This window comes from Eurytemora carolleeae, unplaced genomic scaffold, assembly GCF_000591075.1.
Source record: "Eurytemora carolleeae unplaced genomic scaffold, Eaff_2.0 scaffold12, whole genome shotgun sequence".
Taxonomy (NCBI): Eukaryota; Metazoa; Arthropoda; class Copepoda; order Calanoida; family Temoridae; genus Eurytemora; species Eurytemora carolleeae.
Window position 1 is genome coordinate 122,653 of NW_019396142.1, and position 27,816 is coordinate 150,468.

General features: G+C 30.4%; 3 protein-coding genes and 1 long non-coding RNA gene across 4 annotated transcripts in view; all 4 read left to right on the forward strand.

The window, feature by feature from the left end:
* Positions 1–7,836, forward strand: part of LOC111696201 (uncharacterized) — a 14,558-nt gene extending 6,722 nt beyond the window's left edge. Inside the window, exons 10-20 of the mRNA XM_023465749.1 lie at positions 895–978; positions 1,238–1,297; positions 2,420–2,507; positions 2,746–2,868; positions 4,156–4,373; positions 4,797–4,908; positions 5,574–5,601; positions 5,798–5,853; positions 6,520–6,578; positions 7,339–7,400; positions 7,764–7,836. Of these exons, the coding sequence (XP_023321517.1) occupies positions 895–978; positions 1,238–1,297; positions 2,420–2,507; positions 2,746–2,868; positions 4,156–4,373; positions 4,797–4,908; positions 5,574–5,601; positions 5,798–5,853; positions 6,520–6,578; positions 7,339–7,400; positions 7,764–7,836 (963 nt within the window). The remainder of the gene's footprint in view (positions 1–894; positions 979–1,237; positions 1,298–2,419; positions 2,508–2,745; positions 2,869–4,155; positions 4,374–4,796; positions 4,909–5,573; positions 5,602–5,797; positions 5,854–6,519; positions 6,579–7,338; positions 7,401–7,763) is intronic.
* A 313-nt stretch (positions 7,837–8,149) lies between these two features.
* On the forward strand, positions 8,150–17,277 carry LOC111696203 (cell wall protein DAN4). Its single transcript, XM_023465750.1, has 12 exons — positions 8,150–8,162; positions 8,349–9,297; positions 10,108–10,160; positions 10,335–10,399; positions 11,702–12,073; positions 12,303–12,413; positions 12,518–12,582; positions 14,180–14,226; positions 14,975–15,186; positions 15,727–15,810; positions 16,681–16,723; positions 17,129–17,277. Exons 1-12 carry the CDS (start codon positions 8,150–8,152, stop codon positions 17,275–17,277), a joined length of 2,163 nt encoding a protein of 720 aa, XP_023321518.1.
* A 494-nt stretch (positions 17,278–17,771) lies between these two features.
* LOC111696221 (mucin-5AC) lies at positions 17,772–23,738 on the forward strand. The gene is made up of 8 exons (XM_023465768.1): positions 17,772–18,026; positions 18,387–18,452; positions 19,219–19,372; positions 21,293–21,907; positions 22,033–22,066; positions 22,137–22,242; positions 22,379–22,985; positions 23,313–23,738. The coding sequence occupies exons 1-8, from the start codon at positions 17,898–17,900 to the stop codon at positions 23,525–23,527; spliced, it is 1,926 nt and encodes a 641-aa protein (XP_023321536.1). The 5' UTR covers positions 17,772–17,897; the 3' UTR covers positions 23,528–23,738.
* Positions 23,739–24,579: 841 nt separating this feature from the next.
* Positions 24,580–25,828, forward strand: LOC111696224 (uncharacterized). The gene is made up of 3 exons (XR_002764030.1): positions 24,580–24,637; positions 25,263–25,324; positions 25,807–25,828. It is a non-coding gene; the product is annotated as an uncharacterized LOC111696224 (long non-coding RNA).
* The last annotated feature ends 1,988 nt before the right edge of the window (positions 25,829–27,816 follow it).

Here is a 27,816-nt window from a genome sequence, read left to right on the forward strand (position 1 = left end):
AAAACATGGGATTTAGAGGGGGGGGGTCAAATTGCCCCCCCCCCCAGCATATCCTGGTTTTCAAGTACCCCAGCAGAGATAGGGTTAAATATGATTTTACATTTACAGTGGTCCCCAAAACACAAATTTTAAGCCAAATTAAAAACTTTAAGCGAATAATTTCTTGTTGGATATATATATTTTATATATCTTAACCCTTTTGAGTTTTCTTCATGGGTTAAAATCTCCTTGAACTATAGTGCGTAATTCATATCTCAAGGTTTGGTACTCCAGGACGATCACGGTGTTGCAAAACAAATAAAAAATTGCGAATAGTTTTTTTTATGCTACATATATAATAATTAGATACATATTTAAAAGCCCTCGAGAAAATAAATATAATAATCATGTCTTGCATGTACACTTTTGGTAACAATTTAATTACTAGATTATTTGACAAACTTTCTGAACTTTATATAAATTCTCTTCAGCAATTAAATTTTTCAAGTTGGTGGTCAAAAATCTACAAAAATAATAAGGCCTTAACATTCATCACACTTCTTATCACAACTGTGAGGCCAAAATCATAAATATCATTGTTGATTTTAAAATCTGAGTTGCGATCAATAAACCATTTTAATTAATAACCTAACCATCCTTAATCAATTTAGATACAAAAAGAACCAAAAAACTGCGCAGGATTAAATGTCGTCTTTTTATTCCTTTTTGTTAAGAAATGTCGCTAAGGATTTAGCTATCTGATATTGCATTGTTTGAAATTGTCCTGTGCAATTTTTAAGAAATACGTCTGTTGCGAATTGCAAAATCCAGAGCTCGGGACATTTTCAGATTTAAGAACAAAAAAGACGACGAGAATATCACTGTTTTTTGGCACTCACTGTATATAAATTCTAGAATTCTGATGATCCTGTCTCGCATATAATATCAGATTATCATTTTAATTCACAAATCAAACCAGAGGCAGATATCAGACCTCAGGCAATCAATCATTTTATTTGATTTCGTCGAATATCCGTGGATTTTTACTTGGCCTTTCTCTAGAAATAGCTTTAGCTAACTATCGCAGTTTTCCATTCCACTATTTCGCACATATTTCGCAGATTTCCAAATTCCCAACATCTTTTTCTACTTTAGATGTTTTTAATTAATGATCTGATTTGTATTTTATTATTGATTTATTGACTCTCAACTAACTTTCTTTTATTATACGAATTGATTTATTGATTGATTGAATCAGAGAGATCAAATTCTGGGAGCTGTTCTTCTCTCCCAGCTGGAAGGGGAAGGATCAGATAAGGTAAACAATCCACTCTGAACTAAACACTAAACAGTCACGTCAAAATAAAGTAAATTGAAGAACTATTGTAAAGAATATAAATGTTTTGAATTTCCTTTAAGTAACTGAATAAATTTACTTCTCACATACTTGTCAATAAAAACTAGGGGAGCACCTTTTTAAAAAAATCGTGTGAGAAATATAGCTTAAAGGAATTAAGTCTTTGTCACAAATTCTGATTTTCTAATCGCTATATCTTAACAACTCAATGTCGTAGACCTTAGATATTCATTTGGTTAAATCAATTGATCTAAGTTTTAAATATTAAAGGTTTACCTCTTCAGGTTGCAAAGATAATTGCATTAGAAAATTTGATTTTGTGGCAAAGACTAATTCCTTTATCTTCTTCTTCTATCTTGTTTGCAGTTCATTAACCAGGACTATACAGGAGTGTTCAGTTTCTTCAAGTTGAATTCAATTGTGTTGTGGTTAGGTTTGTTAATCGTTTTTGTAAACGATCGGTAAACGATCGTTTTTTTGTTTCGTTTTCGGAAAAAACGATCGTTTTTAAAAACGACCCACTCGTTTTGAACTTTTAGAAAACGAATAGCGATCGTTTTTAAAACGACCATTTTTTAAAAAACAAACTTTTTTTAAAAAGCGATCGTTTTTAAAAACGATCGTTTTTAAAAACGATCGTTTCGTTTTCGATTTTTCGTCGTCGTTTTCATAACGAAACGATCGTTTTTCTGAAAAATGAAAACGTTAACATCCCTAGTTGTGGTCTATAGTTTAACCATTTATTAACTTACTAAGCTGTCTTTTCTACTTTTTTCTTTAAAATCTATCTGCCTTCAAAAAAGCGTAAAAGAGTAAAAAGAAAAAAGATGATGTATATATGCTTTATTTGTAAACAAAAGGGACATCTTGCTGGAACTGTTAGATCAGTTTTGATTATTCACATAAAAATAAAAATGTCCGCGCGGTTGAAATACTTTTATACAAAAAAGCATAAATTAACAGATTAACATTGAAATCGTTATTTTAACTACACAAATGATTGCTTAAATGTCGTCTTCAAATTTCACAGTTCTAGGGGTCTCAATGAAAAAAAATTACTAACATTTAAAAAACTGAATGCAGGTTATTCAAGCACTTCACAAATATCCTAATATGATGGCTGCTCTGATGGCAGACAAACAGCATCAGCGACAGAAGATCAAATATCCAGGTAGATACTAAAACAGAGCTTTCACTTTTCAGTAAAACATATATAAGGGGTAACAATAAACAAAATAAATCAAAATATCTACCTTAAAACTAGTTTTAAGGATCATAAACGTTGTTTTTTCCCTGTAAAGATAAACTTTTGCTGTAAATAGATGAACATTTAAGGAAAGCTTAATATCATCAACAAATCTGATTTCTTTTTGCGTTATTTAGATTTATATATTTGTTGTTGTGTTTAGGTGCTCCTCTTCAATCAACATTTTTATCCCCTTCACCAGCCTCAAACTCTCAACCTTCAGCCTCGAACCTTCAACCTTCAGCCTCGGATCAGAAACCTAAGCCTACCTTAACCCCGGCTTTAGGCAAGTATTGATTACTTTGTATATTTCTATATTTATTTTTTAGAATAATGTTAAAAAATACAAAGTGTGTATAGAACTAAGGTTTGTAAATAGTCAACTACTCAGTAAATATCTAGTTTATTTAAAAAATCTACTGATTTCATAAGCTCTACCGTTATACCCTGCAAGAAAAATTTCAACTTTGGTTTAAATCTTTGCAATACATTTTAAGAAGAAGTAGATTTTTAACCAAGGTTGTAAAATAAGGTTGCTTACTCTCGATGCGCTCCAATGCACGGGAAATGTCTTCTCCTTGGCATAGATAGATGAAATCTGCATATGACGTCACTGATTACAGAGGCTAGAGAGATGTTATATGCGGATTCTATCAATCTATGGTATGGATACACCTAAATCCATACTTTGGAGCGCTTAGAGAGTAAGCAACCCTATTTTACTGTTTCTAACAGTCCTCCTAATACGTCACACTAAAATGTGTTCACAATCTCAATTCACTCAACCTTTTGACATCTATACACGCAATGGTACAAAATTATACATCGTAAAATAAAAAATAAGGATTGAAGTCTGAAATAAATCAAGAACCATATTTGTCTTTCCCACTGTTTACTGTGGATATTTGAAGCTCACATAGATTTAGAGATCATCTTTCTTCTAGACAGGTTCGTCTTAGAAAACGACTTGGTCAATGGTTTTAACTTGATAACTCACTTATACTTTTTTAGCCCTGTACAGTGTACATAATCATATACATTAAAAAAAATAGTTTCTAGCTTTGATTTAAAATGGTTAATTGACAAAATGTTGGAAAATGTTTGATTTAGAGTGTGCACAATTTTGATCAATGTGTGTGTGCACTGTGCAGTGTGCGTTGCATTAGTTAATTTTTTTGTTACTCCTGACAACAAGATTTTAGTTATACCTGAAACTTTGAAATTTTTACTGTTTTTTTTTCATTAAACTTAACTTTGTTTTCAAATTTTAGATAACTTTTTTTTAACTTGATCAGTGGGCTGTTGACTTAGAAAATTCACTTTTTTTTTATGATAACTCTTGCTTGTTTTAATGGCTCTTTTTCTCATCCCATTCAGTATTACTTACTCTGAGGTCAGAAATAATGAGTTAAATTATCAGAAATAAGTTAATAATTTCCGACATTTTGACATGAATATTACTTAATTAATTAAAATTTCCGACATTTTGACATTAATATTACTTAATTAATTAAAATTTCCGACATTTTGACATCAATATTACTTAATTAATTAAAAGATTCCAATTATTTAGAAAAGCTTGTTGATGCACTGGAGATCGATATAAATACTGTTGAAGGAGTTGAAGAACTGAAAGTATATCTGACCCTTCTCGAGGAAAATCCTCAATATGCAGCTGCAATAATAGAAGCTAATGACGACAAATCAACCAATTTAAAAAGCTCTATTGGCCCTCTTGGTTATGCATATAGAAGTGAGGATTCAACTTCCTTGGAATCTCCGAGCTTAAAGGTTTGAAAAATAAAACATGTTGATAACAAAATATAACCATAGATAACAAAATGATAACAAAATGAAGCAAATAAGTCTTAGAAATTAATGAAAATAACAGCGCCAAAGGAAAAAGTAAACAAATTTTAAAAAGTTTTAAATGAATGCAAAATTACATCAATGTCCAAGGACAAAATAAATCAAAATCTTAAAAAGTATTGAAAAATAAAAACTGAATTTACAACAATTTCAAACATTAAAGAAAAATAGCAAAGCAAAAAAAATTTGAAAGATTTAAAAAGATTAAAAATATCACTTTAGCAAATGTCAAAAATCTTAAAAATTAATTATTTAATATATTTTTAAAAGAATTCAAGACAGAAAATGTTGTTCTTTATTTCATTCAATATTTATATCTATATAAATATAATATGAAAACATTAGGAAGCTCCGAACCCTGGTAAGGAGCTGCTTGCAACCCTATCTGGGAGCGCTGGAGCAGCACTCATGGCTGGAGCTGTCGCTTCATATCCATACTGGCTTCCTCTTCTAGGAGGTAAAAAATTTTTTTTAAAATCTGTATCTTGATCAAATCAGTTTATTATTTTTTCATTTATTGTATTTTTGGGGTATGTCAAAACAAAATAAATTGCATGTACGATCGAAATCTGGCATACCTTAACCACAGACTACACAGACTGCTTATCTCCTTTCACAGGGTGGGCTACGTAGGCCTAATTTGACCCGGCACGACATGCTACATTTTTACGATATGTTTTTAGAGTGCCATCTCACGGCCATTTGTTGAACATAATACCCTATTCAAGGGTTAAGTTTTACAACTTTAAAAGAAATATTCCAATTTTAAACATGAAACATGACATAATTATGAATTCAGTCTTTTTTTGAAGATTTTGTGTTTCGTATCCAAAGGATCCTGAAATATCCCTGAATACAGATGTTTGCTGATTGGTCGTGTACAGTACTTGTACACAATAGAATATGCTTTGGAAAATATCGCATATTTTAGCTGATAATCGATCTCTGTAACTCTCTTATCTCTGCTTTTGACCATAACTACTCTTTTTATAGAACTATTATATTGAGATGAACAAAAATTCGTACAAGTAATTTCGCATAAATTTGACTTTTTCTTTACATACATCGAGAAATGTGCTGCTTTTTAGATAATATAATTTTTCTTATATTGATTTGTTCTAGGGAAGCGAAAAAAGCGTTTTGCATACAGGTAAAACAACTTCTTTTTAAAACAATTCATTACACTACAATTATAGTAATAAGAAAAAGTACAATCTCAGATTATAGATAGTACAATCCTAAAAAAAATTATGAAGCTAATACAACTGTTTTTTTGTAAAAATTTAATTTAGCTAAAAAAAATTAATTTAGGAAAATTGTTAGATAACTTTTGGTTTACATTTTAGTTACAACGGGATAGGTAGTCCAGATATACCTAGAGACTGGTTGGCAATACTAACAGGAAAAAATAATCATCTGTTTATAATTTACTTTTTGTATATAGTTTGTGGTAACCCAGAGGAAGGTTTATAGCCAGTCAAGAATTAAATGAATGTCAGTGAGAAATTACAATTTCAAATTTTCAAAAATCTTACAATGCAAATAAAGAAATACCCCAACCGTTAAACTTTTTTTCTATGTCTTTGCAATTTGATATTCAAATATTTTAAATTATGAATGTTAGTAGATATAACTGTTATAAAGTTTGACATGTTAAAGGTTTACAACATCAGGTTGCAAAGATATAGGGATTAACAAATAAAAGTGAAGTGTTCAGATTATTTCCGATTGAAAAAAAAGTTCCAACACTTTTTCTAATAAATCGCTAATATCACGAAAAGTACGTAAAAGTAAAAGTTAATTGAAAAGTTAATTGCCCCAAACTCTGATTTTTTAAACCCTATTTATTTGCAACCCGAAGTTGTAGACCTGTGATTTTTCTAGCCATGAAATAGGTTAAGTTTGAAATATTAAAGGTTTACGTCATTGGGTTGCAAAGATATAGGTATTCAAAATTAAAATTGTTGGAAAGAACTTTATCAAAACTAAGTTCCTGGGCATACATAAAAATCTGAGACAATACTTTTTTGAGCTTTTTTGCTAAATAGAATTATTTTGTAATATCTAGGCAGCAAATACAAAACTTCAGAGGCGAGCAAAACCAAGGTTTACAGTTTTCAGAATGATGTAAGAAATAATCTAAAGCCTTTAAACATAGTTTAGCAATTCATGAACAGACCTTTTAGAGAAATAATAGTTGTTTTCCTACTTGTTTTCTGTCAACCTTTCAGTATAAAACAAACAGGGTGAATCGAAAAAAAGTGTGATTAACGGCGTCTGGTGCAAAACTTTATTTGTGCAATTCTCCTACATGGTATTTTAAAAATATTTAAAAACTTTTTGTAGAACTTTTGTAGCGCTAAAACATCGGCGAAACTTTTTTTCTCTCTCTAAAAAAAGTTCGGAAATGCAAACATGTATGTAAATACTGTTTCTTTAAGATATGTGAAAAAAAATACGCAAAACATAGGTCGATTATGAAATTATAAAATAAATACACTCACCCTGTATAACCATGCCTTTTAAAAATACATGGTACAGTTATTACTTTTCATAAATTTAATGTAAAAATGTAAAAAAAAGTTAACCACAGTTTGTGTAAACTTGTTGATTATAACCATAGATTAATCAATAATACAGATAGAACACTAGATGTCGTCTTTTCAAGATTTGAGAGTTTTTAGGTCACAGTAACCCTGAGGCAGAAGCCCAAAGAATTTCCGCGCAGGAAGCGTTGAATTACAAGAAAGAGAGAGAGAATGCACGTAACTTCTATGGGCCTCTGCTTCAGGGTTATTCTGAATGAAAAATCCCATAATCTTGAAAAGACGACATCTACTGTTCTATATAAATTGTTAATTAATCTATGATTAAAACAATATTCTAGAAATTGCCTGAGCTAATTCAACAAAATGTAGATACAGATGTTTTGCTGAAACCATCTCAAAGGAATATAGAACATGCGAAAATACAATAGTATAATTAATGTAGAACATTTAAGATTCACCTCTCCTTTCCGCAATTGCAAAATCAAAACAAATAAATAAATCAAACTTGGTCTTACATAGAGCTGCAAGGAATATTGGTTTAGGGTTAATTAATAAATTAATATTAGAATTAATATTAGAATTAATAAATTGCGGATTTTACAAGCACATTTTTGTTTGTTCCGAACTCAAACATAAAAACGTAAATTGCATTAAAAAACGCTTATGATTATGATTACTATGCATTTGTTTGATTGGATTGCTTCCTAACCAAATTTAATTTTAAGCAATCAAAAGTATTTTATTGCATTTTCTATTGATCAAGGATAAGGATAAAGATAGACCAAGACAAATTAAAACTGACAAACAGGAAAATATTTAAATCAATCTTCCAATAATTTGTTTACCTATTTTGATAAGTACGTGTTTCGATTTTCAACCCTAAAAAGACTGGAGGGAGGGCGTTTGGCGCCACCCCTTTTAAAGTAATTTAAACAATTTTTTTTTCAATAATCATTTTTGAAAAGTCTATGAAATTCACATTTTTTTGGTGATTATTTTCAAAAAAAATGTTATTTTATTTAAATAATTTTCCGACGTACATTTTGCAACTTTTTTAACATTGATTGTTTGATTACAATTCACTATTTTTATTGATTTGAATTGATAAAGTTGGCAAAATGGAGGTGTTACGGAAGAAAAAGGTAAACTATGATTAAAAAAAGTATTTTGATAATTTTCAGAGAAATATCACAGGAGTCTTTCAAAACATTTTTGTAAATATTTTTTAAAATGTAAATTTTTTGGAAGTATGGTTTTTTTGCTTTCTTTCTAAAAAGTAGATACTATATTGCATCTTATTATCTGTTTTTAGAGTAAAAATTTTTTAACTGAAAAAATACTTTTTTAGATTCTGAAAATTCTACAAAGCAATTTCAACAAGAGACAAAGTCAACGACAAGTCAACAAATAAAAACATCAACATCTACAACTGCAGAAGTGTCAACCGCAGAAACAACCACTGAACCAACAACTACATCTTCAACCTCAGAATCAACTACTGAAACGAAAACAACTACAATCGCACCAAATCAAACAAGCCAACCACTATCAATAAAAGTATCATCTTTTAACAATATTTTCAAAAAATATTTGGACCAGAAAGCAGCCCTGCACAAAGATAACTCATTTTACTCCAAACATTTCTTAAATCTTCTCCAAAATAGCAAATCTAACCCTAAAAAGGAAACTTTTCTTTCATCTAAAAAACAAACTCAGACACCAACACTGACAACCACAACGACAACAGCAAAAACTACATCGACAACCACTGAAGCAGCAATGAAAGCAGCAGAAGCTACAACAGCTAAGATGACAACAACAGCTGGGACAATAATAGCAGCAAGAACAACAACCGCAGCGGAAACGACAACATTAGAAACTACAATCACAACCACGGAAGCTAAAACGACTACAACAACAGCAACACCGACAATAACAGAAGCTACATCTACAACGCCTGTATCTATATTGACCAAGCCAACAGCAAAAGCCAAAGCAACCAAGACACCCTTAAACCGTAAACAACCAGTGTCCGGATTTATGTGGTTTACGACACCATCCGGAGAATCGAAATTTTCGTATTCTTCTAATGTTCCCCTCAGCGTTCCTAGTTCAACAATTGAACCATCTAAAATGATTCTTGATTCTAGTTTGATATCTACAGACAATGATTTTAGCACAGACATAGATTCTTCAACAATGAAAAGTTCCATATCAAATGTTCTCCGAGAACAGATTTTTGAGAATTTTTATCCTGAAGTGAACTCTATGTCCTCCACAATAAACAGGCCAACCAGGTATTATTTCTAGCTTGAAACATCTTTTATTTACTAATTGTACATATCTTTGAACGTTTTGCAAGTATCTTAAACCGACTGTATGCCTGATTTTGTATGTACACAAAAATTGTTTGATAGCTTACCAATTTGGCACAAGTTTTGAACGTTTATTTCTCAACCCGATTTTTTAAAACCTGTTCTAATTTACGCACAAATAATTTCAACATAATTGACAATAATCTAACTTATTAATTTTGTTCAATGGTTAAAATTTGGGAAACATTCTTTAAAAACGAGTGATTTGAAAAAAAAACGCTTTAATTTGTTGTCTTGGTAATTCTTTTTTGTTTAATAGGTAAATGTATTTTTTTCATAATATACACTTGAGAAATAGTTATTTGTAAAAAGCTACATGTGTGGTTTATTTTGTTGTATAAACAATTTTAAAAACCTAATTGGAAACATAGATTAGTAAAATATGTATGGGATAAATCAAATATCAAATATTTTTGAGATGTATGGAAAAAAGATTTTTGTTAAAAACTCACTTTTTTGAAATTCCATTTGGGAATTGGGAATTGGGAATTGGGATATAATGTTCTGAGAAATAAACTTTGAAACAAAACTTAATGGGGTATCGAAATTAAAAAATTAGATATTTGAGAAATGCACATTAAGAAAATAGTTATTTGGAAAATAGACATTTGCTATTGGGGTAGTCATTTTGAAATTAACCATTTTGAAAATTTCATTTTGGAAGGTTACATTTGGGAAATAATATCCTTGATCAAAATGTTGTTCTTTGTTCGATAGAATAATTTTGTTTAGTCCTGCTAACGAGAATATATTCAAATGGCAAGAAGAAATCACTGCAAACATAGGCATCAATAAAATATTTTTTGTTTTCATTGCGCTGCAAACTTAATTTTAAATAAAATAATAAAGTTGTTATTTCATTAAAGTGTTTGTTGACTGAAGTGGTATTTACTAGTTATCTTTAGTGCAAATATATATTTTTTATCTAAATTGAAAGTTGACTTATTGATAAACGTTAGAAGATTTAGAATCTGAATTTTTGATGCACAGCCCTCAGTATCAAAGCAACAGTTATTATACCAAGGTAATTTTTTAAAACGTTTTTTTTCTTCTTGCTAAATAGTCTCTTTCGTTTGCACGTTAGAGACGTAGTTTAACGAGCTACGCATGTTTAATTTAACATATTTTTGAAGTATATATATTCGGCGACAAATTAAAAAATTATTGTTTTTAATTATCATTAAATACTTGCAATCGACATCCGTCACTGTGAACTAGGTAGAAGGATAAGGTCAAATCTTTTCGACATTACTGATATGACTTTAAGACATCGTAGCTGCTCTAGTTTTCATATTACGCACAAATATTAAAAAAAGTAATGTTATCCACTAAGAGGAGTTACTTAAGATTTCAATCTTGAGTTATAAAAATCTAAGTTTTTTGTCTTATTTTAAACTTTCATTAGAAAATATGTGTACAATCCCTTTAAGCTCTGTTTGTTGACGTTTGTTTATTCATTATTTATTTACTGGAAAACAGTTCCCAATTATTGGACGAAGTCTAATATAAATTATCAATATTGTATTGGATAAAACTTGGCCTAAAAATAAAAGAACCGCAATCAGAACTTTGTTCATGGAAAGCATTAATCCCTGTATGGTCCAAAAGATTAAGTTAATTCCTTCCTTCTGGATTCTGCGAATGAAAATTGGCATTTTTTTTTCACGAATTTAGCATTTTCCGACTTTATGCCGCTTTTTTTATTTCCGGAGATTTGCTACTCATCTTGTTCAATTTAAATTTAGAAATGCGTTTTTGTGCGCTTATTTATTTGCTACAACTACCTCACTCTTTTAAATGTGAAAAAGTAAATCATAGCAATGAGTGTTTTTCGGTATCATCTGGTTCTTGTTCTTATCTATTTCTTTTTCAACAAAAGATCGAAATTGACTCTTTGTGGAGAGAAAATACGTATCTTTTAAAGTTAAGATTAATCTTTTATTCTTCTAAAACGGTATTTTTCAATAACAGCATTTTTAATATTTGAGACTAGCTGAAAAAGAATTCGGAATTTAAAAAAATGTCGAAATTTGTTTAACCTATGTTTTTCCCCGGTCACCCATGGGTTCCCTCAACAAAGGAATTGAGTCTTTGCCACAAATTCAGTTTTTGTAAAACCAATATCTTTGCAGCCTTATGATGTAAACTTACATTATTTGATCTAATATCATTCATAGTTTGAAATATTAAAGGTCTACGACACCGGGCTGCAACGATATTGAAATTAGAAAATCAGAGTTTGTTGCAAAAACTCAATTCCTTTGNAAGTTTTATTAAAAGTAAAAATATAACTTACTTGTCGTAATATGTGTGTTAATATTTCCAGGACGAGTCTGGACTACTACCGAGCTGGTCTTATTCTGAGGACATCAAGCTAAATGTTGACAAACTTATGGAGGATTTAATTCAACCGGACAACAGGGAAACTGGACAAGGAAGAAAAAAAGAGGATCAAATGAAAAATCAGAATAAAGATTCAAATTCGAACTTGTTTAATCCTGACACATTTGCGGGATTTTTAGCAGCAGTTCAGCAAAATACTACAGGAGAGCAAAATTTTGAATATTCTTCATCTGTTGGAGAATATGATAGGAAAGGTACAAATCATTCGGAAGTGAATACTGAATATTATGAGACAACTATAGTTTATTCTGTGCCGAACGAAAACTTTCAATTGAAAAGACCAGACCAAGAAAAGGTAATATAAAAAGTTTTTTAAAGGAACTGTCGTTGCAACTTAAGATAAATTCCTCCATTATCTGTAAAGCAAAACTGTACAAGTCACTTAAAACAGAAACTTAGATAAAAAGTGAAATATTTTCCTAAAGAAAATTATATATAAGTCGGATGTTGATTAATCGAAAGAATCTCACTAAATCGTCCACAGAACCAAAATGAAACCGAAAACAAACACAACTTTATTTTAGAAAACGGTGAAACAAGAAGACAACATAAATGCAAATGAAATTAAGGTTGAAAATAGAAACGAAATAAGCTTTTATGTTGAAAATGAACCTGAATCTGTACCATACAACAAGGAACAAAACATAAATAAAAATTTAAAAAATTTCTATTTTATTTTTTTTAAAACTTAATTTTTCATATTTTATATTTCATTTGATTTTGATGTTTTGTTTTAAAGAACCCAGAAATATTGTTGATGAAGAAAAATGTCACCTCTTCTAGAGACATTCTGAATTACCTCAGGTTAAATATAAAGTAGTTCATATTTTAGTACATCAATGTATATCGTATAATAATGATGTTTGAAACTTATCAAATGGAATTTCTTAAAAGGAATATCCCAAAGGGAATATCCCAAGGGAATATCCCAAAGGAATATCCCAAAGGAAATGTCTCAAAAGGAATATCCTTAAGGAAATATTTCAAAGGGAAAAACAAAAGGGAATATCCCAAAGGGAATATCCCAAACGAAATTTCTCAAAGAAATATCCTAAAGGAAACATCTCAAAGGAAATATCTCAAAGGGAATATCCCAAAGGGAATATCTCAAAGGAAATATCTAAAAGGGAATATCCCAATAAGAATATCCCAAAGGAAATATCTAAAAGGGAATATTCCAAAGGGATTATCCCAAAGAAAATATCTAAAAGGGAATATCCCAAAGAAAATATTCCAAAGGGAATATCCTGAAATAATATCCCAAATATAAAATCCCAAATTTGCGTAAAAAGAAATATTCCAAGGGAGTATCCTAAGGTGATTATCCCAAAGGCAATATCTCAAAGGAATGTCCTAAGGTAATATCCCAAGGAAATATCCCAAGGAAATATCCCAAGGGAATATCCCAAGGGAATATCCCAAGGGAATATCCCAAAGGAATATACTAAGGGAATACCTAGGGAATAACCGAGGGGAATATCCAAAGGAAATATTCTAAGGGAATATCCTAAGGGAATAACCAGAGGAAATATCCGAAGGGAATATAATATCCCAAAGAAATATCCCAAGGGAATATCCCAAGGGAATATTCAAGGAAATATCCCAAGGGAATATCCCATGCAAATATCCCAAGGAAAATCCAAAGGAAATATCCCAAGGGAATATCCCAAAGAAATATCCCAATGGAATATCCCAAGGTAATATCCTAAGGAAATATCCCAAGGGAATATCCCCAGGGAATATCCCCAGGGAATATCCCACGGGAATATCTCAAGGAAATATCCCAAGGGAGGGAATAGCCCTAGGGAATATCTCAAGGGAATATCCCAAGGGAATATCCCAGGGGAATATCCCAAGGGAATATCCCAAGGGAATATCCTAAGGGAATATCCCAAGGGAATATCCCAAGGGAATATCCCAAGGGATTATCTAGAGGGAATATCCCAAGGGAATATCCCAAGGGAATATCCCATGGGAATATCCCAAGGGAATATCCCAAGGGAATATCCCAAGGGAATATCCCAAGGAAATAACCCGAGGGAATATCCCATGGGAGTATTCCAAGGGAATATTCCAAGGAAATGTCCCAAAGGAATTTCCCAAAGGAATATCCTATGGGAATATCCCTAGGGAATATCCCAAGGGAATATCCCATGGGAATATCCCTAGAGAATATCCCAAGGGAATATCCCAAGGGAATATTCCAATTACTTCTATTACGCTGAAAGTATGTTAGTAGTGTGAAAGCGAAGGCCAAGGGATTGTGATTATTAAAAGTCGACCCGGTCCGGAAAATTGATGCAACATTTCAGAGCTGTCTGCATATCTGTATTTAACTAAAATCCTTTAAATATATTTCAGTTTAAATCTTTTAATTTAAAATCATTTCAATTGTTTTCAGTTCTCTGATGAAATCAACGAACTCTTTGAAGCATAAATATCCAGGAGGTAATCAATCTAATTTAATTCACCCCAGTGTAATTCAGTTCAATTGGGCATTCTGTCCGTTTGAATAAAACAAATGTAAAATTAACTGACCAAATTTTATTTTTAATCAAATAAAAGCTTCTAAATCTTTATCTTTACTCTGGTCAATTGGTCTCCCAGCCAAAACTACACAAGTTTAACCGTTTACTCTGGTCAATTGGTCTCCCAGCCAAAACTACACAAGTTTAACCCTTTACTCTGGTCAATTGGTCTCCCAGCCAAAACTACACAAGTTTAACCCTTTTGGTGAAATTTAAAAGGACTGAAAACGAGTTGCATACTAAATACACATTATATACAGACAACCTTTTTTGGTAATCGAAGACTGAAAAATCCGAATTTTTCTAGCTGAAAATGCTTCTATAATCGAATTCATGTGATGCCACTTGTAACGACGGTGCAGTGTATGGTCACTGTATATTGTATATTTAAGTTTCCATGCACTTAATTTACTTAAATAACTGTGGAATATAAAGACAACATTAAGCAATATGTGTGTTTGATGTTGTTAGAGTAAATAGTTTAACTGTATAGCTTGAATTGGGTCTGTGCACATTGCACAGTTGTTGTGTTTATTGTTTATTTGACAATTTAAAATCCTAACAGAGTTTTAATAGTCGTGAAACTTGTACATATTCCACAGTTTTTTTGATACATGCATAATGTACGTATAAAACTTCTTATAAATAATTACAATTATTTATTACAGATTATAGTGTCCACAGACCAGCAAGAGAAACCACAATAAGAACAGTATCCAACCTAGACCTACTTCCGCTTTCAAGTCCCAAGGGAGACCTACTTCCGGTCTCAGGCTCCAGGGGAGAAACATTTCTGGACTCTGGTTCTATTCCCAAGTTGAAGATAAAAACTTCTGGAAATCTAAATTCAGATTTGCAAAAGATTTTGCTCCAAATTAAGGTATTAAAAATTCCTTCATTCATATTTCCGGTAAAAAATTCATAGATTTTTATGATTATAATTCTGATTCAAAACTTCAAAGTTTTATTACCCCTAAAAAACTATTCAGAGAAGAATGAACAAAGTGTGAATTCTATTTATTTTTATGTTTTTAAAGGCGTGGTTGTTTTATCTGAGAAGAAAGAAAGAGCAAAAAACTGAAAGAAATGTATCATAATGACAAGTATTTCGCTTTGTTTGATTTCATTTTACACTTTTTTATATTTGTGTTGAGTACAAAATTTTAACTCATTCGTATAGAGCCTTGAAAGTGTACCATTGTGAATAGAACACGCAACGTTTTAAAGAAGTTGTCACGTCAAAGTTCAGTTATCCACCGTTATTTCTCTATTTTACATGTAATTACTAAAACTAAATCAGAAAAATTTAGTTTCCTAAATTTAAACATACTCATACTCATACTGTATGATGACTGCACGGTAAAAGTTATTGTGAAAATGGAGTTAAAAGTTGAAATAAAATGATATTACTAAATTGCAGGGTGGAGAGGAATGGAAGATAAATAATGAAAATGATTATGATCATGTTTGGATAAATGGAGGAAATAATCAGGAAATATTACAGGTGAAAGTTAACATAAATCCATTATACTGCTTTGAAAAGTTTCATAAATTTTCAGCAATGAGTCAACTTAAAAGTGTCCCAAATCCATTTCCATTATTGTATCAATTACACTTTTGTGTAGCCATAGACATGAACATTTTAATTTTATATTTCAGAAGTTTGCAGCTATAGTTTTTCAGAAGTTATTGGCAAAGTTTTCTTAGATTTTCTTTGGATTACTGTGGTCACTGCCATTGTTTACTTTTTTCATATGTTGATTAAACTAAGGCATTTACAAATTGTTTTTATTTGAGAACTTAGCGTTATGGATATTTCGCAAATGCTTAGCTCAAAAGAAAAGAAAAATTGTTTAAACAGTTATTTAGTTATTTCGATTTTTTTTAGAAAATGCTGTATACATTAATCATTAATCTTTGTCACAAACTCTGATTTTCTAATCACTATATCTTTGGAACCAAATGTTGCAGGCCTTAGATATTTCAAACTATGAATTCTGTCAAATCAAATAATCTAAGTTTGAAATATCAAAGGTTTACAATATCAGGTTCTAAAGATATCGGGGTTTTAAAATTTAACTTTGTGACAAAGACTCAATTCCTTTTCTCATATTCTTTTTTCATATGTGAGCCTTCAGTAACGAAGATAAAGTTATTAGATTAGAAAATTTTAGTTTGATTCGAATGCAAAGTTTCTTTGTAAATAAATTTTTTTTTCAAACACTTTTTTTTAAAAGAAATATATGAAATCACGTTTAATTTTAAAGCTATTTTAAAAAATTAGATTAAAGACATTTAGAACATTTAAATTAAAAAAAAATATTAAAAGATGATTATTAAGTATGAAAATTATTTCAAATGAAATAAATTTTAGGATGTGGAAGGCCCTGAGCAGAATTTGGTAAATATACCGCTAGGTATGGTATTATCATTATAATATTAAGAAAAGAAAATTTTAGTTTTCAAATATTTTTACACTCTTTTCTTCTTCTTTAGTAAAAGAATAATTATTATTCACCAGAGACAGTTTAAGAAGCGTTTGATGTTTTATACTTTGATCTTATTTGCACTTTTCTTAAAGTTCTGCCAACACTTGAGTTAGTTGGAGGAGGTTTTTTTCCCAGGAGTCTTGGAGTCTTTTAGTTTAGCGCTCGTACAGAATTAGTAATTTTGTTTCTTACTGAACCCTTAACTGCCGTTGGGTGGAAGTGTGAAGGGGGGGAGGTCCCCTTTCTGCCAGACTGATCTTACTAATGAAACTTGATACTAATGTTTCAGAAACGGATGTAATATTTAAAAAAAATCTCTATTTCCGATTTTAGAACTAAGAGGGGATGAAGACTCTATTTGGGAAGCTGGACTCAACCCTGTTTTTAACAATAAGCAGAGCTCTGTTGAAAGATACCCCCAGATATATCAATCCTTCAAACCCTTTCATCCTGTCAGGAAACTCCAAAGGATAATCTTATAAACTAAACTTTTAAAACTTTTCCTGTATAATCTGTAGATTATAGTTGTAAACTGGACATCCTTTCAGAATCAATTCACTCAATCTGGACTAACCAGTAACCAGGGCTAGATTCATTCAGAGCTGAAAACTTTAGAATTGGGTTTCCTTATAATACCGATCGCATAATCCTAATATCCACTGTGTACACTTTTGTTTCTGCTTAACCACTCTGATTGGTTGAATTTTATACACTAACGATAAATTGAGATCAAGCATTGATCATAGGTTGTAGAGCTTAACAAGACAAAGACCGAATTGTTAAATTCACCCTTAACCACGCTGTTAAAAGAAACATTTAATAATATCGAACGTTAAATAGCAATTGGAAATTACAACATTTTTTTCAAAATTAGGCTCAGCAATCAGCATATTAGGGATATCCTAATTTCAGAGAAAACATTCCGTGATATTTCTTAATTTCGAAATAGTTTTCATAACTTTATATTTTAATTAATAAATCCAGCTTCCATCAACATAATCCTGATAGGGAAAACAAAACTTCCCCGTCAAACATCACACCTTTAACTCCGCCAAACAGTTCTTCCGATCTGACCTTGATTTCTACAACTAAAGACAATAATATGATCAACGATGGTTTAGAACTAACTACAACAAGTGATGTATTCAACATGGATTCTCTAGGAGCAGAAACACATGAGGAACCGGTTTATTTTTCAGTTCCAGAGGATAACAAATTTTTTAAATCTAAGGAATGATGTTGATTTTCATTTTGTTATAAAAAAAAAAACTATAAAGCCCTTTTCAAGCCGATTAAGCGCATTTTTAGAAAAAAAGAAACAAAATTAATATTGAAATCAGGTAAAAATTTCGAATTAAAAAACATATGAAATGATGAACAAAATTTAGACAGATACAGCTTAACCCAGAACTGCTGAGACATCGGAAGAATATATAAATTTTCGTTTTACTGAAAATAGAATACGAACAAAATGTTAACCATGAAATTTCTTACAATTTATTTTTTTCTATGTCTAAATTGTTTTAATCAATATTTTGTGTTTAGTTTTAAAAAAATATTTGAAAGAAAAACAGCATCATAATCAATATAGTTTGAGCTCTTCGAGGGAGAAAACTCATCAAGAAACAGGGAGGGAGAAAAGTCATCAAGAAACAGGGTTACTTTTCTTTTATTTATAACTTTTAAACTTCTATAAAAGTAAAGTCAGCTTCTTTGAAAAGTATTGCAATTTTAAGTAATTGTGGTTTTGTTTCCAAAAAAGATTGTTTTTAGAATATTCAAAAATGGGTGACCACCAAAATGAATCAATGATGTGTAAGAAAGCATTGATAGTCTAGCTTGACAAGTTTACAATTCTTATAAATTACCATTGATTCAGATGCAAAATATGCAAGCCACTGTAGTAAAGAAACCACAATTGAATATAATCCAATTTCAAAAACAAAATCATGGATAAGCTTTTGAGGGTTTTATTTCAAGTCAGATATGCCACTTTATCAGTGAAGGGTCTATTTTACTTCTAAAAAATGTTGTGAGGCATAGAATGCTCAATCTCCAGAAAGCCTTTGCTTTCTGTCAAAGTTATGCACGTCGTTTTTTTGAAAGCATATTTTGGGGAACAATGCCTGATTTCAAAAATAATGATAATTTTATTGATTGAAAAACACGCAATTCTTGTAAATCAAAACTCATTAAAATCCAGTTTTAAAGTAATACTTACATATTTAATCAATTGGACGGTCTATTTGATTTATTTTATATACTTAGCTGTTTTATTTGCCCATCCGTAGGGTTATCACACTAAATACGGTGTATGTGTGTTTTAAGAAATGGACCTAAAATTCATGTATAAAAGATATGTCACGTTTTTCGATATCTTTTTTCATTTATTGTTTTCTCATAAAGAAGAATGGTATTTAAAGGTAAAATCTGGATCTAAAAACAAATTCATCATGGAAAACTACACACCCTCAATATTTAACAACTTCAAGACTTTAACTTCAAGACCTTTAATCAAATATTACGGAGATCAAGATCAAACCTTTTCTCAACTCAATCCAGACCTCGCAGCATCAGGAAAATAAATTTAGTTCCAAAGAAGTTCAGTCTTTCCCACAAATTTTCTAATCCATATGTCCTAACAAGCCGTTGTCGCAGACCTTATATGTTTCAAATTATGGATTCTGTTAAATCAAAAAATCTAAGTTTAAAATAATAAAGGTTAAGAATATATGGATAAGAAAATTTGAGTTTGAGGCTAGGACTTAATTCCATTATATGTTTATCTAAGTGATCAAAATAGTATTAGAAAGAGTTAAAGGGACTGTAAAGGCGTAGTTTTAAAGGAACCGTTTACTTATTTGGGTAATTTTAGGGTAAACTAAACAGCCTATTCGCTCTTTATTGGTAATAGTCTTACTTTTCAAAGACAACTGTGGCCGTAGAAAAAGCCGATTTTTCGTCCAGAATTTGAGCGGAAAGGGACGGTCCCTGTCTATAGACACTATTTAATGTTTTTTTTTCAGTAACAGCAGCCCAATAATATTTAAATTTATTATATTTTAATGTCATGATGTGTTCGTTATTATGTACTAAAATCTGAAAACTTTTGATATTTGAGTTAGCAAGAAATTTACGTTTTCCGTATTAAAACATGTAAAATGTGTTTACAAAGACGACGTCTCTACGACAATCAATTAATCAATACTCGTATTTTGGTTCGTAGATTTTGTATTTTTTTTTCCCGTATGTGCACAACTTTGCATTGTCATGCCGCGTTCAATTCAGCTTTTTACACAGGCAATACACAATTTTGAAAGCGATAAAATAGTGTTATTTTAGAAATAGAAAGTAAAAAAACAAAAAAATTTTTAAAATAATGGCATTTACAATTAACGATTGGATACTACAGTTTAATTTTATATTAGAAATTTATTTTGATTCACAACATGCTGAAAATAATATCAATTAGTGTCTATAGAAAGGGTCCCTTTGCGCTCGAATTCTGAACGAAAAATCGACTTTTTCTCCGGCCACAATTGTCTTTGAAAAGTAAGACTGTTACTAATCAAGAGCGAATAGACTGTTTAATTTACCCTGAAATTACCCAAATAAGTGAAAGGTCCCTTTAAGTAAACCTCCTCACAAAGATGGCAATTCCCGATTCACAACGCGTAGTACTTTGTCTGATCAAGTATAAATTAGATATCAATATTTATAATTTTAAACACCCTTTAACCATTGTCTGACAAAGAAATCCTTTTTACTTAGATTGAAAATTGAGTGTCTTAAGGAAGCATGAGTGTCTTTAACCCTAAACAGGCTAGGTGGGGACGTTTGGCCCTCCCCTCTAGTTTGTTTTTGCCCAAGCACTCTCATTTTTGACACTATTACCGTGGAATATTTTGACTTTTAATAAATAGCAATTTAAAGGATTTTTTGTCATTTTTAACTGTATTTATGTACAGCCGTACAGGGCTGTAAAAAATCCGGTCTGTGTAAAAAGAAATCTAAAATAGCCAATATCATGAATAAAGCTATATATATATATATACTATATTTTTAAAAGCCCTTTGAAAAATGGATGTAGAAACATGTGTCACACTTTAATATTTGTTTTAAACAAAACAAAAACATATTTTTACATAAATTTCAACCTTTATTGGGGGCACTCTTTTCAACCCTCTCTAGTACCCAAACTATTAAAGTTATCGATCTAATTTTTTCTTCAATGAGCTGGCCTTGACAAATTGGGCCCTGAACATGCATTTCAACCCTATACCTATTCTCTAAGACTTTTTTCAAGAGGGGGGACTGGGACGCCCCCCCCCCCGTCTTTTTATAGATTCAGACCCGCCAGCCTTTATAGGGTTAAATGGCCAAGGACGCTTTTAACTAGGTCTACAGTCCGTTTAAGCTACAATGCAATAAATTTAGTATCAATAGCCCAAAGGTTCTAAATAACACACATTTTGCCCATAAATTTATTTTCTTTAGGCAGGTTAAAGATCAATTCGGAAAAGAATTACCTATATTTTCCTGATACACCAACAACAACCAAAACCATGACAACATCAATCTCAACTAAAACTACAACAACAGCTACAAAAACAATTTCCATAACGGACAGACCATATTTTCCTATAAAACCATTTCGGCCAAGTTTTAATATTGTAAAGAAAGGACAAGTTCCAATTCCTCCTCCTAGAACAGTATTATCGCAGGCCATTAATACGGTTGCCAAACTGAGTTTAGCACATGATGAAAAAGTAACATCCTCTACTTCTTCAACTGAAATGGAAACAGCAAACCCCCAACAACCTCAACAATTTCCATCGAATAAAGATGTTTTTAAAACTCAAGAACAAAATACAATGGAGGAGATTATAAAATCACTTCAACATCAACAGCCGCCATTGTTCTTTTCAATCCAAAATTCGACTGGATTTAAGTCAACAACTCCCTTTCTCCTACCTTTTATCATCCAAGATCCAACAACCGTTACTCCAACCCTTCTTCCTCTAAACCTAACAGTTTCTTTAAAAAATGAATCCATAACAAAGTCATCAATTTCTTCTGAGAGTGACCTGCTAAAATTTATCCACAATTTAGGAAAATAATTGTTGTTTTTTTTAATTGAACTTTTATTCCCTTGAGAAATAAAACTAATTAAATATAAAATATTTAGTTGGCTCTAAAATATTGAATTCTGAGAAACAAAATAATTATTTAATTAGTTCAAGAAGCCACTCAACAACAAAATAATTCCAGGTAAAAGATAAGTTTTAGAAAATATATTGCGGATTTTCTCAAGAAAAATTAATTTGTAATGTAATTTTAGACCTCTTGTCAACAAAGCAGCAGAGACAAACAATTCATCATCGCTCACTCAAAACATTTTGAAAATTCAGAATGGACAGATGATTTCCATTGCTGATGAAAATAAGGTAAATTAAAAGTTTACTTTTATATCCAACAAAGGATGATACTGATGATGATGGTACTTGTATATACATATTTTTTTTTGTAAAAAATACATATATTTAGCATATTTTTTTTAAATTTATTAAACATTTTCTCTAGATTTTTGAGCAGTCAACTGTAAACCCTAAAACAGAAGAACTTCATCAAATGCTGAAAAATGTTGCTCAAGGACTTCCATTTATATTTTTTCCCGCAAATACAATAAAAAGCAAAGAAGTGTCTGCAATAAGTACAACAGCTGTGCCTACAAATACAATAAGTACAACTGCAGTGCCCACAAATACAATAAGTACAAATGCAGTGCCCGAAAATACAATAAATACAACAGCAGTGCCCGCAAATACAATAAGTACAACTGCAGTGCCCGCAAATACAATAAGTACTTCATTAGTGTACGCAAATACAATGAGGATAACAGCAGTGCCTGAAAATGAAATAAAAACAACATCAGTGCCTGTAAATACAACGGAAAGCTCTACAACAACAACAACAACAACAGAAACTGCTTCTCCGAAAACCACAACAGTAACAATCACAAAATCAACATTTGCAACAACAGCTCAAACAACCTCAGTTACAGAAAGATTGAAAAACAATATAGAATTTAAAATACAAGAATCAACTCCTTTACCTATTTTACCTTTAGGGACAACACTTAAAACGACGACCTCCACAACAACGGAAGCCACAACACCAACTCCATTAGGTATTACAAATATTATGTACAATTATAATGTGTGGATAGAAAGACGTTATTTTAGTAAAGTGTTTAAAATCCAACGTAACTTCCGCTTCGTATTTAGCGAAATTGGTCACTGTGTTCCATGTTGCTTTTATTGCATTATTTTCTTAGGAACAGAAATGAATTTGTTTACCCCAGGGATATTCAACTTTTTTAAAAAGGGATTAACAAAAATTTGGAAACCATAGAATAAAAACGGGGTTTTAATTCTTTTGTAATTGAATAGAACTAATTCCTAAAATCTTGTTAAAGCAAAATTAAAAGCTTAATGAACCAAATAATATTATTTAGATATGTCAGCAGGAGGTATTATAACACGAATCCTATCTGGTGCTGCTGCTCCGCTAGCCGGCCTGTCAGCTGCTACACTAGCCTACACGGCTGCAGCCATGATGCCGGTCTGGCTTCCATTAGCTCTGGGCAGGAGGAAGCGAGACATCATGGAAGAAATTCAAATTCCAGATTCTCTAAAACGTTCACCAAACTGGGATAATATTTCGACCTAAAACTGACATCAATGCAATTGGAGACTGATCAATAAACAGTTTTAGTTTAACCTACAAACTAACCTTTTGAAAAGGAACAGAACGATTTTGTTGTTTTATAGTGATCACCGATCGATGTGAAGAAAAACATTTAAATACATATCTCACAAATTTATAATCATCCAAATTAAATGTACTTTTTACAAGGGGTTAAATTTAACCTAAATTTGAAAATATTTGCTTTACTAGTTTGTATTCTGTTCTGATTGTTTTTTAAATATTTCTTAATTTTTTCTCTTCTTTTTTCAAATTTTCAAATTACTTTTCGTATTCAGATATTCATAATTATAAAAAAAATTATATCCATTTTGAATAAAAAAATTGAACAATTTAATAAATTAAAAGTTCATCATATTTTTGATTTAAAGAAATTTTATTGACTTCAGTTAAATGCAGTAGATAGTTATTATAAACTATGTATATCCATGATATTATATTTATACAATCAAAAATCATTATGTTTTTGTTTTTAGTGTAGACAAGTGAAAACTTGAATTAAAAAATATATAATTTAAAATATTTTCGTAAAATTTTGAAAAACAAAATTGAAACTAATCTTTATGAAGACAATATTTTCATGGTAAGTACTTTAATAGAAAATTTTATTTTTCTTCTAATCTGTTACAATATTTTTATGTAACTTTTGTACACTTTATTATTCATTTTTAGTTCATGGACAATTTGATTTTAAGAATGCTATAAAATAATTATCTTGCTGTAATGAAAATCAACTACATAATATAGTTTAGATGTTTTCCTCAATTTTCTGAAAAGTAAATTTTTTAAAACTATTTACAATTTTCAATTTTCATAAAACTAACCATTTTTATTTTGGCACAACTTTAAGCCAAAATAATAGTGTTATAAATATTTGTTTTGTTTCAGGTATGATATCCTGGCTCGAGGAGGGAGGAACAATGTTGACCGGAAACCTATGACTCGAGCTGATATAGAGCTGTCTGTATCAGAGATTGCTGCACAGCTCCTCACAAACCCACCTCCAGGTACACCTAGATATAGAGTTGTCTGTATCAGAGATTGCTGCACAGCTCCTCACAAACCCACCTCCAGGTACACCTAGATATAGAGTTGTCTGTATTAGAGATTGCTGCACAGTTCCTCACAAACCCACCTCCAGGTACTCCTATTTATAAAGTTGTCTGTTTCAGAGATCGCAGCAAAGTTCCAGAACCAGAGATAGGCATCGAACGATTTGAAATCATTAACGATAATTTGAGAACGAACAAAATAAATTTATATTTAAACGATTTAAAAAAAATAACGAAATGGGTCACCTACGAGCGATGCAGGAACGAATTTAAAAAAACAGTACGTGCTCATCTCTAAGGCTGGGCTAACACACATTTTTGAAAACAAAGCTTTCTTAACAAATTCCGTTAATGAACAGAAAAATCGATCAGTTTCATTTGTAGGTTTAGTTCACCACTATAGACTATGTTTTTGAAATTATGAATCTTAAAAATCTATAATCTTATCATAAAGGGTAAATTTTGGGACTTTGAGTATGTTGATATCCTTTCAGCGCCAGTCCTGAAATTTTCCGGGAAGAAAATAAAAAGTGAATTTAAAACTTTTAAACCGGAGAATAATAACGCTTTTATAAGATTGTTGTTTTACGTTTTTTACATATAAAATATATAATTATTTTTTAATTAAATATGATTTCATTTTGCAGGAAGTATTGCTAGTTCAACCCCATACACTGAACTTGTCAAGGATCCTGAAAACGAAGCAAAGGTATTTAATTAGAAAAAAATTCAATCAATTGATTCAAAATAAATTCAATTAACTAAAATAAAAAGAATCAGACGTCTATGTATAAAGGTTGATGATCAAGTTAAAGAAATTCTATCTTTGTATTGTTAAATAGATTGCATGTGTATTGTTAAAGAAATTCTAAATGTATTGTTAAAGAAATTATATGTGTGTTGTTGAAGAAATTCGAAATGTATTGTTAAAGAAATTCTATGTGTATTGTTAAAGAGACTAAGAGACTGGCGACGTCATTTCAAACCATCCTTCATTTAAGTCTCAAAGTTCCCATTTTAATCTGATCGATCAACTAGATTAGGTTTTTTTCTAGATTGAAAGGTGTTTAATTCTGACAACTTTCTCAACTGTTTCTTAATTATAAATATGTAAATCACTATTTTTTTAGATATCATATTGAAAAGTCGAGAGAAAAATGTATTTTTCCTTTAAGACTTTTGTATTGTAAGGTGGTTGATCATATTAAAGGATTTATTGTATTGTAAAGGTGGACAATATTAAAGGATTATTGTATAGTAAGGTGGTTGATCATATTAAAGGATTATTGTATTGTAAAGGTGGTTTATTATATCAAAGGATTATTGCATTGTTAAGGTGGTTGATCATATTAAAGGATTATTATTGTTAAAGAGACTAAGAGACTGGCGACGTCATTTCAAACCATCCTTCATTTAAGTCTCAAAGTTCCTGTTTTAATCTGATCGATCAACTAGATTTTTTTTTTCTAGATTGAAAGGTGTTCAATTTTGACAACTTTCTCAACTGTTTCTTAATTATAAATATGTAAATCACTATTTTTTAGATATCATATTGAAAAGTCGAGAGAAATATGTATTTTTAATTTAAAAATTTAGTATTGTAAGGTGGTTGATCATATTAAAGGATAATTGTATTGTAAAGGTGGTTGATCATATTAAAGAATTATTGTATTGTTAAGGCGGTTGATCATATTAAAGGATTATTATATTGTAAAGGTGGTTTATCATATCAAAGGATTATTGTATTGTTAAGGTGGTTGATCATATCAAAGGATTTTTGTATTGTAAAGGTGGTTGATCATATTAAAGAATTATTGTATTGTTAAGGAAGTTGTTCATATTGAAGGATTATTGTATTGTTAAGGTAGTTGATCATATTAAAGAATTATTGTATTGTCAAGGAAGTTCTTCATATTGAAGGATTATTGTTTTGTTAAGGTGGTTGATCATATTTAATTATTATTGTATTGTTAAGGTGGTTGATCAAATTAAAGGATTATTGTATTGTAAAGGTGGTTAATTTTAAAGGATTATTGTATTGTTAAGGCGGTTGATCATATTAAAGGATTATTATATTGTAAAGGCGGTTTATCATATCAAAGGATTATTGTATTGTTAAGGTATTGATCATATTGAAGGATTATTGTATTGTTAAGGTGGTTGATCGTAATAAAGTATTATTGTATTGTTAAGGTGGTTGATCATATTAAAGTATTATTGTATTGTTAAGGTTGTTGATCATATTAAAGGATTATTGTATTGTAAAGGTAGTTAATATTAAAGGATTATTGTATTGTTAAGGCGGTTGATCATATTAAAGGATTATTATATTGTAAAGGCGGTTTATCATATCAAAGGATTATTGTATTGTAAAGGTGGTTGATCATATTAAAGAATTATTGTATTGTTAAGGTATTGATCATATTGAAGGATTATTGTTTTGTTAAGGTGGTTGATCATATGAAAGGATTATTGTATTGTAAAGGTGGTTAATTTTAAAGGATTATTATATTGTTAAGGCAGTTGATCATATTAAATGATTATTGTATTGTAAAGGTGGTTAATATTAAAGGATTATTGTATTGTTAAGGTGGTTGATCATATTAAAGGATTATTGTATTGTTAAGATGGTTGATCATATCAAAGAATTATTGTATTGTTAAGGTGGTTGATCATATTAAAGGATTATTGTATTGTTAAGGTGGTTGATCATATTAAAGTATTATTGTATTGTTAAGGTGGTTGATCATATTAAAGTATTATTGTATTGTTAAGGTGGTTGATCATATTAAAGTATTATTGTATTGTTAAGGTGGTTGATCATATTAAAGTATTATTGTATTGTTAAGGTGGTTGATCATATTAAAGTATTATTGTATTGTTAAGGTGGTTGATCATATTAAAGTATTATTGTATTGTTAAGGTGGTTGATCATATTAAAGTATTATTGTATTGTTAAGGTGGTTGATCATATTAAAGTNTGGGGGGGGGGGTTACGAATATTGCAAAGTGTAATAAAATGTTTTAAAAAATGATTTAAAGCGATTGATAATAATATGAACTTTAACCGTAATGAATTCCTTTAGTGTATTAAGTCATTAAAAATGAAATTATAGTAATGTGTCTTTTCTAGAAGAAACTGAAAAACCTTTTGTGGAATCCAATTTAATAAAAACTTTTACTTACTTTTTTAAAATGTTA

Excerpts from the sequence above, each read along its gene's own strand:
- LOC111696203 (XM_023465750.1), top strand. Across the intron at positions 10,400-11,701 it reads GCAACAGTTATTATACCAAG|GACGAGTCTGGACTACTACC; the intron begins GTAATTTTTTAA and ends TAATATTTCCAG. Across the intron at positions 12,583-14,179 it reads GACATTCTGAATTACCTCAG|TTCTCTGATGAAATCAACGA; the intron begins GTTAAATATAAA and ends AATTGTTTTCAG.
- LOC111696221 (XM_023465768.1), top strand. The coding sequence starts at position 17,898 with ATGATCAACGATGGTTTAGAACTAACTACAACAAGTGATGTATTCAAC. Across the intron at positions 22,067-22,136 it reads CAACAACAAAATAATTCCAG|ACCTCTTGTCAACAAAGCAG; the intron begins GTAAAAGATAAG and ends ATGTAATTTTAG. Across the intron at positions 22,243-22,378 it reads CCATTGCTGATGAAAATAAG|ATTTTTGAGCAGTCAACTGT; the intron begins GTAAATTAAAAG and ends CATTTTCTCTAG.